The following is a 16,818-nucleotide window of genomic DNA, read 5'->3' as shown; positions in this document are numbered from 1 at the left end:
GAGTCACTCAGCTGTGTTCACATCAGGCCTGACCGATCTGGGACTGCAGCCTTTAAAATTTGCTAATTATGTTCAAATTGTATCATTTCAGTTACGATTAATCCTGCAGCCCTGTAGTTCACATGATAAAGTTAATTTGTGGATCATACATTTGGATATTTCTTCCAAAAAACTGTGAATCTCATTAGTGCTTTTCAGATTCTAGGATGTAATGATGTTATACTCCCAGATGGGGGCGCCAGAGACAGATTTCCCCTATTGATCACATTGTACTTTACCATGAAATATCCAGAAGGTAAATGCACAAATGTTGAACCTGATCATTTCTATTAGTGACTCAAGAACTCACTGTGTTACAACCATAAACTGTATATTTAAATGGACATAGCTAACCTGCTAGCCGCCGTCGCCCCTCTCGCTGTAACTGCTGCGGTCAAATTCGTCACTCGCTTGGTCTTAAAACGTTCGTATTAACCCTCTCTACGTGATCCTAGTGTTTTTATTTCACTATTGTGTCCGTAAATCAAGATATTAACATTAATAACAGACAAATCAGGCGCCGTCTTTCCCGGAAGTCGCACCCGCTAACGTTAGCAACAGATTTGATTTACAGTGTTGCTAAGTGTCTACTCTCTTCTAAACCAGCAGTGTAGGCGGGAAGGGGCGTTACCTTCAACATCCTCGCTCCGGATTGGCTCTTTGGTTGCCGTGATACTCGTGGTCATAATTCCAAAAGCCCTAACCGCTATAACTGCTAGCCTCGATTAGCTTCATTTGAATGGAGCCGAACGTTGTGGGTGATGTCCACTTCTTTACACAGTCTATGATTTCAACAAAAGTCCGCAGTTTAACAATATTAATTTTATCTGGCTCATCTGTATTAAATATCATCTGAAACTCACCAACAGTTACAAAAAACCTGCTCCATCTGAAATTGAAATTACGACATCTTTAATTTCTAGATTTGTGAACACAGTTTGTGGTTTACAAGGCAAAGACAAGACTGAATACCTCAGTGTAAAGTTTCAATGAGTCAAAATGAACTTGAAATTAAATATGGATGCTGTTTGGGTAGTTGTTTTTTTTTCCTTTTGATTTCAAAGGTGCACTGTGTAACTTTTCTGCTTGTCTCCATGGATTAGTACGATTTATACTCCAGTACGACTTATACTCTAGTACGACATGTACTCCAGTACGACTTATACTCCAGTACGACATATACTCCAGTACGACTTATACTCCAGTGCGACTTATACTCCAGTACAACTTATACTCCAGTAGGACTTATACTCTAGTACGACATGTACTCCGGTGCGACTTATACTCCAGTACGACATATACTCCAGTACGACTTATACTCCAGTGCGACTTATACTCCAGTACAACTTATACTCCAGTAGGACTTATACTCCAGTACGACTTATACTCCGGTGCGACTTATGCTCCAGTACAACTTATACTCCAGTAGGACTTATACTCCAGTACAATTTATACTCCAGTACGACTTATACTCCGGTGCGACTTATGCTCCAGTGCGACTTATACTCCAGTACAACTTATACTCCGGTGCGACTTGTACTCCAGTATGACTTATACTCTAGTACGACTTATACTCCCGTACGATTTATACTCCAGTACGACGTGTACTCCGGTGCGACTTATACTCTGGAAAATACGGTACGTTATTATAATAATTTAATGATCATAAAAACATAAAACACAAAAACTGAAGTAAAAAGGTAAAGATGGGATAAGGATATGAAAAGTGTGTGTACGTGTGTGTTATGACAGACAGATAGACGTGTGTGTTGTGTTTATAGTAAGTTTGTTTTGTAAAGAATGACTTTTGTATTTTGTTTATGTGAGAGATTATTAAAGTAATGTTTGGAGATTTTGTGATTTGTATTATTTTTCATAATTACATAACGATGATGGATGGATGAAGATAGATAGATGGATAGATAGAGAGACATTAAAGACATAGTGACATCTTTACCGTAAATTATAATTTTTAAAACAAACACATAATAAAATCCCAGACACAGGTTTAGTTTCACACTTGAATAAATCGTTTATTCTCCAAAGAGTCCAACTCTGTCACGAATGCACAAGAAATACGACAATTCACCATCTCCATGACAACCGTGCAACAGGAGCCAGCACTGTAAAAATAAACCCCCAGAGTTTAACATGGGACAGCACTGTAAAAATAAACCCCCAGAGTTTAACATGGGACAGCACTGTAAAAATATAACCCCAGAGTTTAACGTGGGACAGCACTGTAAAAATATAACCCAGAGTTTAATGTGGGACAGCACTGTAAAACTATACCCCCAGAGTTTAACGTGGGACAGCACTGTAAAAATATAACCCCCAGAGTTTAACATGGGACAGCACTGTAAAAATATACCCCAAAGTTTAACATGGGACAGCACTGTAAAAATATACCCCAAAGTTTAACATGGGACAGCACTGTAAAAATATAACCCAGAGTTTAATATGGGACAGCACTGTAAAAATATACCCCCAGAGTTTAAAGTTCATTGACAGGTTTTAATATTTTTCGCATTCTGACTTTTTTTGGTTGAATAGTACCTGTGTTAAATATTTATCATAGTTTTACATCAGTTTAGTATCAGTTTGTGGCTAAAACGTATAAAAATATAGGAAGTAGCTCCATCCAAACTACAATTTATACACAGGGAAGGCATTTTTCTGACAGTTTAAAACTTCATTTAACAAAATAAAGCCGTTATCTTTTTTTTATTTTTTTATTACTCTAATCATAACTATTGCGCAATTTAGACAAGTTTTGGTTGCTAGGTAACCTCTACGTATTATTTAAAGGTAATTTAGTAACTTTTACCTAGAAACCATGATGTTAACAAGGGCCAAAACAAGTAAAATAAATAAGAACATCTTTATTTTGTTAAATGAAGGTTTAAACTGTCAGAAAAATGTCTTGGATGGAGTTTTCTGCGTTGATGACAGAAGTAGAGGGATTTTGTTTTAGGATTTGGCGCTACTTCCTGTATTTTTGTACTTTTTTTTCAACTTTTTTCCCCACAAACTGATACTTAACCAATGTAAAACTATCCCACCAAACCAAGGCAGAATTAGAAAAACATGAAACCCGTGGTATGCACTTTAACACTGTGTTTCATAATCGTTTGTCACACTTTGTTGCACTGACGGAGCATTCGCTGTGGTAAGAGTCTTTAAAGCACTTCATATAAATATACCAAACAAAATCAAAACACAACAGTAAACAACTTATAAAAAACAAAGTATTCCAAATCCTCCAGAGAAGAGATTTTAGGCAACAATATATATATTTTTTTAGTTTTTCCAACTTAAAATGTACAAGTAAGAGCACTCAAGATCAAATGAATAAGTTAACACTGGTTCAAATAAAGAGCAATAATAATAATAATAATAATATAAAAACACACTGTATTTTGTAAAATGTAATCTATGAGACATTTGGGATAGGGACCTCTTGTCTTTTTGGCAGAAATTTGAATGTTGGAGTAGTGGGAGGAGCCAGGCAATAAACCAATCAGAGACGTGACTTTAGTCTTTAGTCTATTGGTGTTGCCGGATCCTAAACCTGCAGATAAAGAGACATACACGTTTGTCTCATTCTCAGTTTATGGACAAGTCTTATGTGAAAGAACCTCAGAACCTCCAGAATTCAATCATGAATCAGTGCTAGTGCAGCCTTTGCAGCTCAGGGAGTGATTTAGGCAGTGACCATTCAGATCAGAGAGTCCTGGATTTCCGCATTGAATCTGGCAACACAAATGAACCCCATTCTGTTTGGTGATTGGATAATTGTCTCGGAAACTGAAACACCAAATTTTAGCAACAACAACTTGGTCGTCATGTCGAATGTGAACATATTAAACGAGTACGATGGAAAGGGACGAGCTTTATATGGCTGTACGTTCAATTATCTTAGTGAAAGGTTAATTTGGGATTTTTTACTCCGAGTTAAGACATATTTTTGGTGCTTTCCGATGGATTTTAAAAGTGGGGTATAGGTAGTGACCATTGAGATGAGAGAGGCATTTTAGGTTTAAACCAACTGGATTTCAGCTTTAAAACTGGCAACACAAATGAACCCCATTCTGTTTGGTGATTGGATAATGGTCTTGGGAACTAAAACACCAAACTTTTGCAACAACAACAACAACAACAACAACAACAACTCGGCGATCATGTCCAACGTGAGCAGATTAATGAGTAAAATGACTGTACAGTTAGTGAAAGATCAATTTGTGTATTTTACTCCAAGTTAAGACATGTTTTTGGGGCTTTCTTATTGATTTACAAAGCGAAATATCGGTATAGGCAAATATCGATTATCGGACACAACAGCAGCTCAAATATCAGATATAAAAATAAAAATAAAATCCATATTGGTCCATTCATGATTGTTCTGCAGGTGCTGGGGTTTAGGTAGTGACATTCAGATCAGAGAGAGGCATTTTAGGTTTAAACCAACTGGATTTCAGCTTTGAACCAGGCAACGCAAATGAACCTCATTCTACTTGCTGATTGGATAATTGTCTTGGGAACCGAAACACCAAATTATAGCAAACAACTCGACCGTCTTGTCCAATGTTTTTGTAATTAAGAATAAATCAGAGTCGTAAAAGCTAGAACTTGTTTAGTTTGTATCTAGCGACACAGAGAGGTCAAGTTTATGAAATTTACACTCAAAATGTTACATACAGTTGCTTTATATCGCTCCTGTCTGCTCGTTCTAACCCAGTCTCTCATAGAACAACATTTTAAATACTTAGGTGTGTTTTAAAGTCACGCTGTGCAGCTTTTCCGGGTTGCTTCCAAGTGGCACCAAGGAGATGCCGCTTGCCGTTAAAAACATTCCAAAATATGGCATTAAACCCATCTATCGCCATGGAAACAAACAGCCGACAACTGTTAGATACATGTCAGATCTGGATTTAGCAATAAAAACACCTGAATAACTGTGATATAGATACTTTTAATGCTATACTGTGGAGCATGAAAACGCCTCCGTGGACTGATTTGGAAGCAGATGGAAAGGTTACACAGTGTAGCTTTAAATCAGGAGCAATGCAAAGGTCATACAGTTTCAATGCCGTACACTTCAGAACATTTCAAGAACATTTTGTACTATTTTGTTACTATGGTACAGTTCACACCCACACTTTAGTTTGTTACATATAAATATATCCTTTGCTCAAACGAAAATAAAACAATCTTTGACACAGTTATGGTTTTTCCCGTTGAGTTTGCGTAGTCGTAAAGTGCAAGGCGTGACGGTAAACGCTTGAAATGGTCAGCAGGGGGCACACGCGCTCAGAGAAGACGCACAGGTTCACCCGAAACTCAGAACGTTTCATATCAGGGACGCTGGAATCTGCGGCACACGTGACGAGCTTTAGACTGAAACTGGACACGTAAAGGCGCACTATGTAACTTTCCCAGTGCTCGTCTCCATAGAGATTACCGTCTTCGCTTGGTTTGGAAATTTCCGCACGATTGTTGAGCGATAAAAAAACATCCGTAACTGAATAACTAGAATCGTTTAACGCGCGTACTGTGGAACTTTTCAGACAAAGCGATAACATCTCCAAGGAGACGACTTCCATGACATCAAACGTTACCAATCTCCATGGAGACAAGCGGATGACGCCACCAGGTCAGGTCTGTGGAGAAGCGAGTCCGCTCACAGTAAAAATGCGTTTTTTTTAAGGTATTTTAAAGCAATAAAAACACCTGTGATTGAAGAAATGCAAGAAAGTGAAATGCTATACTGTGGAACATTACAGGCAACGCAATCTCCATGGACACAAAAAAGTAGTCGACTTCTTCCCTGCTGGAAAGTTACATAGTGCATCTTTAAATAAATACAAAAAACTCTCACTACTTTAGCCAAATTTATAACCATATTTTGGGGAGTTTGCGAGTTATTTTCAAGCCTTTCTTTACCAACAGTGCAGCTAAAACTAAAATAGTACTAATTGCATATATTTATACGTACTTTTAACTACGATAAAGCATATTCACTAGAGTTTATTTCCCTTTTTTGCCAACTTTGTACCTGGGTTAAGCCCTGCAGTATTGATAACCAGACGTACAAACCAACAAATAAATCTCAGTGCTCTGCAAAGTGGTTCGACGATTGAGGCTTCGTAAATGGTAAACAACGCTAGGCTAAGTTAGCTAGGTTAGCATGCGGGGGACACAGGTTTTACATTACAAACATGTTCATATGTTTACGCACAGTGTCTGACGGGAAGCAGCAATATCAGCTCCATGAAGTACCATCGGGAAATACAAAAAAATATAAATCTTTAGTAATAATAATAATAATAATAATAGCTTTTAACCACAGACAAGGCAAAAACTCAAATATATTCGAATTACTCAAATACAATCATTGCAAAGACTGAGAAATCCTCCATAAGAGATACAGTATTTTTACTAATATGATAAAGGCGCTGTACCTGATTTTTTTACCATCTTAAAAAAAAACCTGACAAACAAAACCCGGTTCATTTTAAAACAGCATTGCATTGCGAACATCCTAATTACTCACCGTGATGAGTTTATAAGCACTTTTCACAACTAGCTAAAAACAACTAGCATGCCAACGCACCCTTTCTGGATTATCTCGGACAATCAAAAGCTTTACATGCAGACGGTGCACGGCGGACTTATTTTAACCCAAACAGCTAAAGATCGGCGATATATCTGTTCCGGTATCGGCCATATTCGATACCAATATTCAATACAGGCGCTTCCCATTTCTCTGTGCGTCCTTTGTGAGCAGGTTAACGAGCAAAATGGAAATAGAAGAGCTTTATATGGCTGTATGTTGTATTATTTTTGTGAAATGTTGAGTTTGTGATTTTTACTACAAGTTAAGACACATTTTTGGGGGGTTTCGGTATCGGCAAATATCGATTATCGGTCAGAAAAGCAGGTCATATATCAGATATTGTATCGGTTAATAAAAAATCCGTATCAACCCACTCCCACTCTGTAATGAGGCAACACAAATTTAGCTCAAGTCCAAGGGAAAAAAATCAGGTACTGGCCCTTTAAATCCGCCGATGTTTTCAAGTATAACCCGTTTACTAATATGACAATAATAAACCACTTTTTGTTTTCACGTCAACATGAAATTACAGATTTTCGCAGCGTACATTTCACACCACAGTCTATTAAGAACCACTTTTAGTTTAGCACGTTAACGTTACGACCTTTTTAAAATCACAATATTATGAGTATTCACATAAATTACAAGTTACATTCGTTGGTAGGTTATATTTTTTGCAACACTTAGGTTAAAGTTCGTGAGATGGTTTTTTTGTTCGTGTATTGCTGCTGTTAGGTAAAAGTTTTCATGGCAGTAGCAACAGCAAATAAATAAGGCTAAAATCCAGAAATTAAAAGACGAAAAACCACTGTAAAAGTCAAAACAAAATGGCGGAATCCACATGCAAAGATATCGCCGGGTAAACTTGCGTCTTCTTGTTCATCGTTTTGGAGATTTGCTCTCTCAAATCCGGTTGAGTTACAGCAACGGAAAGCACTTTTAAAATGTGAGATTTGAACGCTGAGGACTAAAAGAAGTGGAAGGGTTGAACTTCCAGTGTGTTACTCAAAAGGTCCGATGGCGTTTTGCGAGCAGTGACAGCAGGAGGACAGCAGGGGGCGATCCACAAAGCCACTGGTTCTGGTTAAAAGCAGATCCGAGCGCCGCCGCCTCTTCAGTTGCCTGAGAAATCCTCGCTAGATTTGACCTCCAGAGTTCCTACAAAGAGGAAAAATTAATTGCAGAAATATTAAGACGAAGGCGGAAAGTCTGATCACGATTTCAAAAGACATAATTATCAAACTGAAAAAGCGGAAGTACCACAATTTCCTCAGCAAATTGTCCTGTCTTATTCTGCATAAAAATCGCAATGCTTCATGGAAAAATCATAGTGAGATATTTGTCCAAAATTGTTCATTCATAATAGAAGTAGTAGTAGTGGAAGAAGTACTTGATTTTGTTACTTAAGTAAAAGTACAGATACTGGAGTAATACATACTCAAGTAAAAATATCACATGAAAAGATCTACTTAAGTAAAATATTTAAGTAGCTGTTTAAAAATGTACTTAAAGAGTAAAAAGTAAAAGTATTTCGTGCATGTTTTGAGGTTTATGCTTCAAATGTAGTGATTTTGATACAGATTTGTGCTGAATTTTTTTGCAGTTGTTTTTTTTTTGTTGTTGTTTTTATTTGTATAGTTTTATTTGTATAGTTTTGTTTGCTCAAACTATGAACATAAAAAAAAACAAAAAAAAAACTCAGCTTTTTCAGCAGGTCTCATATATATATATATATATATATATATATATATATATATATATATATATATATATATATATATATATATATATATATATATATATATATATATATATATATATATATATATATATATATATATATATGAGGGCATATATAGGGAGGGCATCTGACACACATGGAAGGACATCTGTGTTACCTGACAGGGAGCTGTTGGACTTTTGCTTGTGCAGTTTCTCTCTCTCCTTCTTCACTTTGGGGATGATCTTGAGCTTCATGCTGCTGCTGCTCTTACTGCTGCGCACAGAGTCCTGAACACAGGGGTCAAAGGTCGTCTGTCATACACCGGAATAAACACACGGACGAGGCTACGCTCACGCTGCAGCTATGGAGGCTCACTTCAGATTTTGAAGAAGCCACATTGTAAATAAAATGTGTCTCAAATGAGTTTTCACGTGAGGAGTCACCAAACCAGGAGAGCAGCGTTTTTCAATAAAAACTAAAACAAAGTTTCCCTCGTTTACCTTAAAGTGCATATGACAGGGTTTTATTATCACTTGGGTTTGTGGGATAGTACATGTGCTAAATGTTTATCGTAGGTCAAGTGGCAGATTGTGAAGAAACTGAGAGGAAAAGCACAAAAATACAACAAGAGTGAGTTCTAAAACACCTATGTATTCAGTTTAAATAGAGTTATAGAGTTAAAGTTAAAGAGTTATAAAGTTAGAGTTATGGACTTAAAGAGTGAGAGTTATAGTGTTATGACCCTAGGCCTTAAGTCCTTTTTTATTGTTTGTATTTGTGCATTATGTTTCTTGTGTGTGTCCCTGTGTCGTCTTCTTCCCAGTAATCGTGGCTGTTGGATCCTTTGGCCGTGATTGGAGGACAGTCTTTCAGTCTGTCCCACCTTCAGCCGCCTCCCTGTTTTAGAGGACTGGGGACACCTGTTCGGGGCTGCTGCCCTGGTGTGGCCAGTGTGCCATTGTCTCTCCTTTGGTTTAGTCACTACAGGGGTAGTGGCTTTGTGTTATGAGACACTTCGATTGTCAGTACTGACTGTGTTTGTCATCTAGATTCTGTTGTTTATAGTGAAATTCGTGTTTTAGTTACTTTACGTTTGTTTTTTGGTTTAAATCCTTGCAAGGAACGTTTAACTTATCCATGTTTAGTCCCTTTTTGTTTAGTTCACCCTTACATTCCCGTTAATTAAATTCCTTTACCATTACCATTTCTCCAACTTGGTTTTCTTTTTGTTACTTCCCTTCCCCTCACGAGCCGGGTCGTCACAGAGTTATAGAGTTAGAGTTAAAGAGTGAGAATTATAGAGTTATTTATAGAACGTTAAAACGAAGAACGAAGCGTTATAGAGTTAGAGTTATAGAGTTAGAGTTATAGAGTTATAGAGTTGGAGTTATAGAGTTATAGAGTTATAGAGTTGGAGTTATAGAGTTATAGAGTTGGAGTTGGAGTTATAGAGTTATAGAGTTGGAGTTATAGAGTTATAGAGTTATAGAGTTATAGAGTTGGAGTTATAGAGTTATAGAGTTATAGAGTTATAGAGTTATAGAGTTGGAGCTGGTACCTCCTCGTTGCACTGCATGAGAGGACAGATCCAGTGAATGTCGTCCAGTTTGTGGAGCTCTGCACTAAGAGAGTTCAGGGTCGTCCTCAGCTCCTCCTCCTCTGCACACTCAGACTGAAAGACACACACACACACACACACACACACACACACACGTTAGCTTAGCTCCTAAGACATAAAGGACACATACAAGTCTGTCTCATTCTCAGTGTATGGACAGGCCTCATGTGAAAGCTCAGATCCTCACTGGCACTTACACCGATTAAAGAGAAACTAGCAAAATGAGACTGATTTGATGGATTTGAACATGTTTAGCTCGACTCTGGGAGCACAGATATGTCAGGTTAACGAAATTTAAACTCAAAACTGTACATATGGTTCCTTTAATCAGGGAAGTAAAGACGATTGTCCCAGTATTTTTATATGAAACAGAAAAGTAAATCTTGTTTGTACCAGTATTTTTCCCTCCAGGAGCATCTTGGTCTCGGCTTGAAGAACTTTGCTGCTGTTGACGATCTCCACGGCTGTGCTTCGACTCAGACACTGCAAAAACACACAACAAAATGAACTGATTTTAATGTGAATGTAGAAACTCTGAGCATAAAAACCTGACTATAAACAAAGATATCATTTCTACTGTCACATAGTCAATATTTACAGAAGCGTATTGCTGTCACTTGAATAAAAAGTTTGTTTTTTCTGCTTTTATAAGTGAGGTTAATCTTAGTCTTTCACATATGATTCAAATCACCAGCCTTCAGATCAGCGGAACAAAACTCTACAAACTGAGCTACTGTCGTCCTGTGTTTTTTACTGACATATTATTAAACAATCTTCTTCCAAATCCTTACTTATCGACAACATATTGCCCCGTCTTTCACCATCCCAAGACCCCAAGATCCCTCTCTTTATCTCCACCTTCCTCCCTCTGTCTCTCACCTTGACCACATGGGATAGCTCAGGTCATCTCCCTCCTCTCCTCTCCTCTCCTCCTACTCTCTCAGGTATTGACCACTTCTCCCTCTTTTCCCTCTCTCCCTCACCCTTCTATGACCCCTCTCCTTTCTCTCTCTTCTCCCTCTTTTTCACCCCTCTCTCATCCTCATCTTTACAACCATTAGCCTTTTCACTGCAAGTCTCCTCCTTCTCTCCGCCTACCTCCAACTCTCCTTTCCCTCACTCTCCCTCTCCTCCCTTCCCTTCCTCACCCCTCTCTCCTCGTCTTTACATCTATTAGCCTTATTACTTTAAGTCTCCTCCTCCTCTCTGCCTCTCTTCCTCTCATTTCCCTCCATCTTCCTCTCATTTCCCTCTCTCTCCCTCTCCTTTCCCTCTCTCTCCCTCTCCTTTCCCTCTCTCTTCCTCTTCTTTCCCTCTCTTCCTCTCCTTCCCTCTGTCTTCCTCTCTTTTCCCTCTCTCTCCCTCTCCTTCCCTCTCTCTTCCTCTCCTTTCCCTCTCTTCCTCTTCTTTCCCTCTCTCTTCCTCTCCTCCTTCCTCCCCCTCTCCCCCTCTGTCTCACCTCAGGACCGGACAGTTTAGCCACACACTCTTTCCCTCTCTCTTCCTCTCTCTTCCCTCTCTCTTCCTCTCCTTTCCCTCTCTCTTCCTCTCCTCCCTTCCCCTCTCTCTTCCTCTCCTCCTCTCCTCCCCCTCTCCCCCTCTGTCTCACCTCAGGACTGGACAGTTTAGCCTCCGTTAGCACTAGCGCTGTGGCGTTGACGGCGTGGGCGAGCTCCTGTTCTACCAGTTTGTGGCTCTTTGCCGTTTCCCGGATCCTGTAATGAGACGAGATAATTACAGACCAGAGCCTCGTTTCCACAATGAGACTAATGTTTTAATTACACTCATTAAATCAACACATCCACACTGAAGACGCTGAGAAAATGTCTCATGTCAATGGAACCTCAAATGTTACATGGACAAGCTTTATGACAATATCTTTAGCATTGGGTTATTCAAATATGTACTACTACTACTACTACTACTACTACTACTACTACTGCTACCACTACTACTACTGCTACTACTACTGCTACTACTACTGCTACTACTACTGCTACCTCTACCACTACTACCACTACCACTACTACCGCTACCACTACTACTGCTACTACTACTACTGCTACTACTACTACTACTGCTACTACTACTGCTACTACTACTGCTACTACTACTGCTACCTCTACCACTACTACCACTACCACTACTACCGCTACCACTACTACTGCTACTACTACTACTGCTACTACTACTACTGCTACTACTACTACTACCTCTACCACTACCACTACTACCGCTACTACTACTACTACTGCTACTACCACTACTACCACTACCGCTACCGCTACCGCTACCACTACTACTACTACTACTACTACTACTACTACTACTACTACTACTGCTACTGCTACTGCTACTGCTACTACTGCTACTACTGCATGGCTGAAAATCTCTATTGTCAGTGCGATCTGAAATGTTCCACAGCTGATCTTTATGGTAATGTCCTTTTAGTGTTTGTTTATTCAGACGTGCTGTTGTGGTTCAGACAATTATCTGTGCAGAGATAATTGAAAAATAACATTATGGAAAATAATGATGGAAATCCAAGAGAGACAGAGAGAGGAGAGAGGAGGAGAGGAAGAGAGGAGGAGGAGAGGAGGAGAGGAGGAGAGGAGGAAAGGGGAGGAGGAGAGAGGGAGAGGAGGAGAGAGGAGAGGAGAGGAGAGGAGGAGAGGAGGAGAGGAGGAGAGGAGGAGAGAGGAGGAGAGAGGAGGAGAGGAGGAGAGAGGGGGAGAGAGGAGGAGAGGAGGAGAGAGGGGGAGAGGAGGAGAGAGGAGGAGAGAGGAGGAGAGAGGAGGAGAGAGGAGAGGGGAGGAGGAGAGAGGGAGAGGAGGAGAGGAGAGAAGGAGAGGAGGAGAGAGGAAGAGAAAAGGAGGGAGGAGAGGAGGAAAGAGGAGAGGAGAGGAGGAGAGGAGGAGAGAAGGAGGGAGGAGAGGAGGAAAGAGGAGAGGAGAGGAGGAGAGAAGGAGGGAAGAGAGGAGGAAAGAGGAAAGGAGGAGAGGAAAAAAGGAAGAAAGGAGGAGAGGAGAGGAAGAAAGGAGGAGAGGAAGAGAGGAGAGTAGCAGAGGAACAGAGGAGGAGAGGAGAGGAAAAGAGGAAGAGAGGAGAAGAGGAGAGGAAGAGAGAGGGAGAGGAGGAGAATCTAGGAAGAAAGGAGGAGGGTAGAGGAAAAAAGAAAGAGGAAGAGAGGAGGCAGAGAGGAGGACAGACAAAGTCAAATCCATGAGAGCGTCTCCACACAGATCACACATTGTGCTGCTCGTTAGTTTGAGGAGGGGGGTTTTCTACGGGACATTAACTGCACTGGACACATTTAGATCACTGTTTCCTTTTACTGTTTTGAAAATGCTAGATTAGCCAAAACCAACCTATTACCGTGCTTAATACATTTCACTTTTGTTGTTGAGTCCCCTCACTCTTTGCTCCCTGCGCTAAGTCGCTCCCCCTTCAGAGCGTCATCACAACACAGTCAATGAAACCACCGCACATCACATCAAGTTATAGGTTGTTTTGTGTCACACTTTTGTATATAATAAATAAATATTATAGGTGACGTAGGCTTGTGGGTGGAGCCTTGTACACACTTGCACTGCTAACTGTAAGGAGCGTTGGAATAGTGCCCAGGAGAGATCACTAATTTACTCAAACATACATGGACTACATATAAAACCTCTTAATAACATGGTAAAAAGCTCCAAAGAATCGATTTTGCATAATATTCCCTCTTTAATACCACACACCTGGAGTCTCACACAGCTTCTTTAAACTCCGCTCCCTCAGACTCACTTGTTGATGAGCGTCTCGGCCACCAGCCCCAGCTGCTGCACCTGCGCGCACTCCTCCTCCGTCAGGTACTCCATCGACTGCTGCGAGTTCAGACGAGGCCGGATCGCTCGGTACGGGTCCACCTTCATCTTATCCTCCCACGATTTCAGGGTGCTCTCAAACGCCTGGGAAATAAATACAAATACACGCTCTCCTGAAAGGCCGCACCAAGCTCCAGACTTAAAACTTACAAAGTGTTCTGCTATTTATGTTCATTCCCCGGACTTTTGTGTTCACACTACTTCCCACAAAGCAGAACTATTGGACATTACGTTCCGTTCCGCATTAAATTTATGTCTTAAATCAGGGGAGTCAAACTCAATTTCACCGAGGGCCACATCAGCAAAATGTTTCGTCTCAAATTTGCAAAGATATAAAAAATCCATCTGTGTAACTGCGTAACTCCTGATAAACTAACATTTTAAGACAGTCATACATTTAAATTTACTTTGTCGCGGGCCACATAAAATGACATGGCGGGTCGCATTTGGCCCCTGGGCCTTGGGTTTGACACATGTCTCTTAAATGAAGATGGTGGGATCTAATAAGTTTTCTTCCCACTCCTTTTTGAGCTTATATAAGGATTAATTTGTGAACTGTGCTTTAAGTGTGCCCGATACATGTGCTTGAAATGAATAAATAATAATAATAATAATAATTCCCTGGTGCTGTATCTACTGTCGTCATGACAACGGAAGTACGCGTCGTGAATATGGACCACAGAGGAGTTGCAGGATTGTTTTCTTTGTACACAACTACAACAATTCAGTTTACTTCCCAAAACAGAGAGAATTTTTCAGTTTTGGTGGCTCTGCGAAGGAGAATAACATGGTTGCGGGTGCATTTGGTGATTTTAGGTCAAATAAGTCCAACTCGAACTAGCAGCAGGGTGTATTTTGGCAGAGTGGTTTTTGAGTTATTTTGTCTAACTTTGCTAATTTGACAAAGCGAGATGTCCGTGCCACTCTCCACTGTGTCAAAGCTGCACAATACAAGACTGAAATCAGAGCTAGTGCAGCAGAATGAAAGATTCAGAGCAACTTTGGCAACCCACGCTTAGTTGTGATCGCAGTACTTTTCAAAAACACTAAGAGGCAGGATACACGCAGTTCTTTTAGCGTCTCTGCGTCTTACCCTGTCTCTCGTGAGCATCTGAGCCCTGTTTTTGTGCACGATTTTGAGGACTCCTGGAGGCTGGATCCAGGCCTCTCCGTCCACCTGCACCGGGACGCCCTCCTCCCCCAGGATGGAGATCTTCACCTGACGACACTGCAGACGAAACAAGGAAAGACGATCAGACGTAACAAAGTATGTCACAAATACAAAAATACTGAACAGGCAGCTGCAAGAAGATCAGTTTCAAATCTATATCGCAATTTGAATGTAAAAGTAGTTATAAACGAGACTTAAATACTCAGCACGGGTTTTATCTATGACGTCACAATCCTGGGAAATTTCAGAGACAGAGACTTTTTACAGGAGATTAATAAAACCAGTGTGAACGAAGCAAAAACACACCTCCAGGAATGTTTTTGATGAAAGAATAAAGCACCAATATGACAAATACAGTCCCATTTGTCGAATATGTGTTGTTGTTTTTTTAAAGTTTTACATGAATATCGTATTTTGTAGAAAACTGTGTACTTACCTGTGCGATTCTGTGATGCTGCAGGTTTATGACTCTGGACACAGCCATCTGCATACTCCCAAAAACAGCCACTACCTCAAGCTTCTTATCGTCGAACGAGGGGGCGCCGAAGTTCTGGAAAAAAACACAAATATATGAATAATCTAATCTCCTTTTTGAGACGTCCAGGGGGTCTTATTCTGTGTAAAAGCTGCTAATTCTGTAGTTTAGACCTCTGAAAACTTGTTCTGAGATACATAAGATTCTTGGATTAGTTTATCACTTCAGATTTGAGTCTTTTCCCAGATGTTAACGCTCCTGGACGGGTTTATAATACTGTGTACTGTGTATCCATTTTGACTTAAAAGTATTCTTACGTTGTCTTCTTTGGTTCCGCCCCAGAAGTTGATGCCTCCTGCATAACTGGGGATGTTGAGGACAGCCAGACCCTGCAGACTGGGGAGAGACATGGGCACGCCGTCACACTGCAAAGAAAACAGAAAACATGCACGCAGGTGAAGTAAATGAGTTTGAAAAAGCGCTGGAAAAAATGGCAGATGTTGTGATAGTTTTGTCTGACCTCCAGCTGAACTCTCTGCTCCAGGTTTTTGTAAGTTTTCTGGACCAGTTCTTTGGTTCCCAGGACGCCGTACCACATCATGTTTTTAGTGCGACTACTGCAAAGAAGAAACAGACGGGTCAATGCAGCGGAACTCTGCGTATTTCTTTATCTTACAGGGGAACCCAATGAGAGCAGTTGGGCTTTTTTTCATGGGCAAACTGTTTAAGGCAAGACAAGTTCATTTGTATAATTGTATAAGTAATTCAAAGTGCTTTACAGAATAAGGGAGACATTAAAATCACAATACAACAAATCAAAACATAAATAATCATCATAAAATTAACATTAAAACAGAAGAGTGCAGAATAAAAACCTCTAAAACAACTAAAACAACTACATAAATCCATATAAAACATTAAAAAAAGGAGCAGGTGTTTGTATTTGTGTATAAAAGTTCGCTTCCAGATTCTTAAATTGCGACTGTGTAACCAACCAATGCATCCAGTTTTGCATTTCCTTGAAGTGTATTCCATTTTTATGAAGCAAAACAGCTAAAAGCCCTTTTACCCTCAACTCGTGAATAAGAGAAGAGTCTGTAAACTTTGTCTGACCCATAGATAAAAAAGTGGACTGAGTGAGTGTGACGTCACCCAGTGTTCAACTCTGGATAAATGGAAGTCGATCGAGGCTAACAGTTATGGAGCTTGTATATACAGCAAAACCCTATAAAACAGACCGCAGCAGCTCAGTTTGACCTCTATATCAAACTACTGCTGTATGATGAGTAGAAAAACGTAATTATCACAGT

The 16,818-nt window shown here is 40.0% G+C and overlaps 2 protein-coding genes across 3 annotated transcripts in view; one reads left to right on the top strand and one right to left on the bottom strand.

Moving 5' to 3' along the window:
- zgc:92429 (uncharacterized protein LOC445063 homolog) overlaps window positions 1-16,818 on the top strand; it is a 57,102-nt gene that overhangs the window by 14,752 nt on the left and 25,532 nt on the right. The window contains exon 12 of the mRNA XM_033983750.2: window positions 1-1,801. This exon is cut by the window's left edge and continues 235 nt beyond it. Within this exon, the coding sequence (XP_033839641.1) occupies window position 1 (1 nt within the window). The 3' untranslated portion in view covers window positions 2-1,801. The remainder of the gene's footprint in view (window positions 1,802-16,818) is intronic.
- The window catches only part of si:dkey-172j4.3 (diacylglycerol kinase delta), an 84,608-nt gene continuing 69,836 nt past the window's right edge, over window positions 2,047-16,818 (bottom strand). For both annotated transcript variants that reach the window (XM_033983792.2, XM_055229096.1), the window contains 10 exons: window positions 16,029-16,125; window positions 15,826-15,933; window positions 15,470-15,583; window positions 14,956-15,090; window positions 13,783-13,946; window positions 11,606-11,711; window positions 10,390-10,479; window positions 9,937-10,050; window positions 8,554-8,665; window positions 2,047-7,813 (listed from right to left, as the gene is read on the bottom strand). In XM_033983792.2, coding sequence (XP_033839683.1) covers window positions 7,770-7,813; window positions 8,554-8,665; window positions 9,937-10,050; window positions 10,390-10,479; window positions 11,606-11,711; window positions 13,783-13,946; window positions 14,956-15,090; window positions 15,470-15,583; window positions 15,826-15,933; window positions 16,029-16,125 — 1,084 coding nt within the window. In that variant the 3' untranslated portion in view covers window positions 2,047-7,769. The remainder of the gene's footprint in view (window positions 7,814-8,553; window positions 8,666-9,936; window positions 10,051-10,389; window positions 10,480-11,605; window positions 11,712-13,782; window positions 13,947-14,955; window positions 15,091-15,469; window positions 15,584-15,825; window positions 15,934-16,028; window positions 16,126-16,818) is intronic.

Source organism: Periophthalmus magnuspinnatus, chromosome 18 (genome assembly GCF_009829125.3).
Source record: "Periophthalmus magnuspinnatus isolate fPerMag1 chromosome 18, fPerMag1.2.pri, whole genome shotgun sequence".
NCBI classification, from domain to species: domain Eukaryota; kingdom Metazoa; phylum Chordata; class Actinopteri; order Gobiiformes; family Gobiidae; genus Periophthalmus; species Periophthalmus magnuspinnatus.
The sequence above is the reverse complement of the archived record's forward strand: the minus strand, read 5'-3'. Positions and strand labels throughout refer to the sequence as shown.